This window comes from Calidris pugnax, unplaced genomic scaffold (assembly GCF_001431845.1).
Source record: "Calidris pugnax isolate Ruff unplaced genomic scaffold, ASM143184v1 scaffold371, whole genome shotgun sequence".
Classification (NCBI taxonomy): domain Eukaryota; kingdom Metazoa; phylum Chordata; class Aves; order Charadriiformes; family Scolopacidae; genus Calidris; species Calidris pugnax.
In genome coordinates this window covers 345,251-348,977 of record NW_015091373.1, presented here as the reverse complement: position 1 = coordinate 348,977, position 3,727 = coordinate 345,251, and the positions used below count along the sequence as shown (strand labels likewise).

Genomic DNA, 3,727 nt, shown 5'->3' with positions numbered 1-3,727 from the left:
GGGTTTAATATTTTTCCTAGAACTTTTTTTTTTTTTTTTTTTTTTTTTTTTTTTTTTTTTTTTTTTTTTTTTTAAAAAAAAAAAAAAAAAAAAAAAAAAAATCCCTGGGGAGGCGAGAGGGGGGACGGGGCCGAGATGCCGGTGGTGGCTGCGGGGGAAGACGAGCTGCGGCTGCCGGGCTCGCCCGGCGTGCTCCGTCTTGCTGCCGCCGAGCTGGGGCTCCCCGCGCCCGCACCAGCCGTGCTTGCAGGTGTCTGTGCCGCAGGGGCTGGCCCCGAGGCCACACTCGCTCCCGCAGCGGGGAGGAGCCCCCCCATTCCACCCCCCCCCCCCCAGCATTGGGTGCAGCTCCCTCCCAGCCCGGGCCCAGGAGTTGGGAAAGGGCAGCTTTCCCCGCTGACGCACCAGGCAGAAACTGGGCTACCAACCAGTCGCCCCAGCTGGCATGTGGCCACGACGCGGCCCCATGCGCCAGGCCGGAGGCCGGCACAGCAGCTCCCGGGGACGCAAGGGCCCGCAGTGGGCATGTGTCCCTGCGGGGAGACGCTGCCGCCGAGCTGCTGCCTGCCCAGTTGCTGGAACACTGTTGAGTAGCCCCTGTATGGCCATAAGTAGCCCATGGAGGGCTGTGAGTAGCCCATGGAGGGCCGGGAGTAGCCCCTGGATGGCCATGAGTTCCCTGTGGAGGGCTGAGTAGCCCCTGGATGGCCTATGAGTAGCCCCTGGAGGGCTGTGAGTAGCCCCTGGATGGCCATGAGTTCCCTGTGGAGGGCTGAGTAGCCCCTGGATGGCCTATGAGTAGCCCCTGGAGGGCTGTGAGTAGCCCCTGGATGGCCATGAGTTCCCTGTGGAGGGCTGAGTAGCCCCTGGATGGCCATGAGTAGCCCCTGGATGGCTGTGAGTAGCCTGCAGAAGGCTGTGAGTAGCCTCTGATTAATCATGAGTAGCACACGGAGGGCCATGAATAGCCCCTGGATGGCCATAAGCAGCTCACGGAAGGCCATGAGTAGCCCACAGAGGGCCATGAGTAGCCCATGGAGGGCGGCTGTCCCTGCCCTGCACCAAGGCTGGGGTCTGGGCCCCAGAAAGGGGCTGTTTCCCCCAATCTGGGGGGGGGCCACCTCTCAACCAGCCACGCACAGGCAACACCACGGGAACTGCCCACCCTGCTCGGAGCTGCCATTGTTGCTCAGGAAACAGCTAATTAGTCGCTCCTGCTAATTAGCCCGAGTCCTCCCTCATGATACCAACTGCTCTTTTTTTTTTTTTTTTTTTTTGCAGAAGGATGCGCAGCTGATAATTAAAAACAAGAAAGTCCTTTGGCTGGTATGTGAAGAAGCCGGGGAGGCTGCCAGGAAGGCAGGTCCCGGCATGCGTCACCACCAGCCGCGCAGCTCGTCCAGCCGGGCCGGCAGTGCCGGCTCTCAGGCCCCACCGGGACGAGGGGGCACCCCTGGATAGAGGGGCACCCCCGGACGGAGGAGGAACTGCAGGACATAGCCCCCTCCCAGTCTGCAGCAGGGACGGCTCAGCTGCAGGGCACCCAGCACCCTTCCCAGTGTGGGGCTGCGCTGCGTCTCCCTGCCGCTGCCTGCGGAGTCGGGGGGCAGAGGAGTGGGGAGCCGCCCCCCGGCATGGGCCGAGCCGCCCTGGCAGCCCAGGGGAGACCACAGGCTTTGGGCTTTTTGCAATTTAAAGGCTGCGCCACCTGCTCCACCCAGGCAGCCGCTCTCCTCCACCCCCGGGAACGCGGCCAGCAGGCTGGGACGGGTTCTGGCTCTCCCACCCGCGGGTGAGAACCACATCTGAAGGGCAGCCGGGAAGGCGCCCCGCTCGCCGTGCTCCCCAGTGCCGCGGGGCTGCGGGGCCAGGCCCTGTCCTGTCCTCGCCACCCTGCAATCCCTGCCTCTCCCCAACCCAGCTCCGAACTGCTGGGAGAGGGAGAGGCCAGGCTGGGCTCCCTGCAGCCTCCTGGGGCTGCGCGGAGACCCCTGCTCTGTGCAGAGCCTCCCCAGCACCGCCTGCACCCCAGGGAGAGACGAGCCATTTCCCACTGTCCTGGTTTGATTGACACAGGATTCATTCCTCTTTCATTTTACTTTTCAATAAGGTCTCTTCTAACACTTGGGAAAACCACACTTTCACACATCCAGTGGCTGAATGTGTGAAAATATTTACATTACAGCCAGCTCTGGGGTGGGGGTTTCAAGGTCTCAGTGTTTCCAAGCCTTGCCAGGGACAAGGAGAAGTGAGACCCGGGCACTAGACCCAAGCTGCCAACGAACAGCACAATCAATAGGAATTAGAAAGTTTCCCGAGGAGCTCTCTCTCTCTGAGAACTCCTTGCCCCGGTGCTGGAGCCCTGAGCCCTTCCCTCCCTCCCGAAGCCGCAGCGCTCGCAGGGTCCCACATGGGCTGTCCCTGCGGGGAGAGCACGGCTTCTGCTGGGAATGGGCTGGGGACAGTCCTGGTGTGTTTTATATTGGTATCGGGATCAATACTGGTTCTTTAAAATTATTAATGATAATTATTTAGTCTTATTTTAGGAAATCTGTTTATATTTCAACTCTCAGGTTTCCTTGTTTTTTCCCTTCCCGGGTGGGGAGGGCTCATCGGGTGACAGAAGAATAAATCGTTGTGGCTTCCAGCAGCGTCCCAGTGTCCTCAGCTGCCTGTGGCCCCCAACCAGGGCAGCAAAGCCCAGGGGAGCCGCAGCAGGCCGGTCTCTTTGCCCACCCTGCCCTGGCAGCCACCGTCCCTCGGGTTTATTGGGGTCAGAAGCGCAGCCCCCGCCGGCGCAGGTCCTCCCGCGCCGCGCCGATGTGCTCCTGCAGCTCGGCGGCCGCCTCCTCGCAGTCGTTGAAGGTGGCCAGGCGGTAGCCCACGGTGGCCAGGGAGTAGCAGCCGAAGGCCACCAGCAGGTAGACGGGCAGGGGCAGCAGGGCCTGCCGGTACGGGGCGGGCAGCCGCAGCCCCGGCGGCGCCAGCGCCAGCGCGGCCCAGGCCGAGCCCAGCAGGGCCAGTCCGCACAGCCACTGCCCCAGCTTGGTCATGGCGGCCTGCGGGGAGAGGGGCCGTGAGAGCCTACCGGACCGCGCCCCCCGCCCCGCGGCCTCCCGCGCAGCTCCCGGCCCCGAACCCCTCCGGGCCTTCGCCAACCGGGCCCCGGCCCCCGCCCCCACCTGGATCGGTCCCGGGCCCGGCGCCCGCGCTCCCCCCCGTCGACCGCCATTCCCCCAGGAGCGGCCCCGGGGACTGGGGGATCCCCCCCCTACCTGGGACAGGGGGAGCACGGATCTGCCTAAGGCTGTGCCGGCACCGCTGCTGGGCGGCAGCTGGGAACACAGGACCCCCGTGGCACCGGCGAGGCAGAGAGCTCCCCCCAGACTCCGCCGCAGCCTGGCAAGCGAGTGGCACCGCTCTCAGCCACACTGACACACACCTGGGCCACAAGCCGGCGAAGGAACCAAACCCAGCTACAAAGAAATGGCTTTATTGGGGAACTGGGAGCCCCAGGCCAGGTTGGGGGTGCAGGGGGATTGCCCTGGGAGGGGTGGTGGGATATCAATTCCTCTTCCTGCCTTTGCCGACAGCCTTGGCAGGAGCAGCGACGGGCGCTGCAGACTGGTAGAGGGTGGAGGAGATCTTGTTGATGTAGTAGAGGCCAACCATGGAGAAAATGAGGCTGTGGGGAGAAGAGAAGAGGCTGCTCAAGCTGTCAGCAGAA

At 63.4% G+C, this 3,727-nt stretch overlaps 1 protein-coding gene across 1 annotated transcript; it reads right to left on the bottom strand.

The window, feature by feature from the left end:
* Positions 1-2,537: 2,537 nt before the first annotated feature.
* DPM3 (dolichyl-phosphate mannosyltransferase polypeptide 3) lies at positions 2,538-3,218 on the bottom strand. Its single transcript, XM_014961278.1, has 2 exons — positions 3,183-3,218; positions 2,538-3,059 (listed from the first exon to the last, which is right to left on the bottom strand). Exon 2 carries the CDS (start codon positions 3,051-3,053, stop codon positions 2,775-2,777), a length of 279 nt encoding a protein of 92 aa, XP_014816764.1. The 5' UTR covers positions 3,054-3,059; positions 3,183-3,218; the 3' UTR covers positions 2,538-2,774.
* Between the last annotated feature and the right edge of the window lie 509 nt (positions 3,219-3,727).

Excerpts from the sequence above, each read along its gene's own strand:
- DPM3 (XM_014961278.1), bottom strand. The coding sequence starts at position 3,053 with ATGACCAAGCTGGGGCAGTGGCTGTGCGGACTGGCCCTGCTGGGCTCG.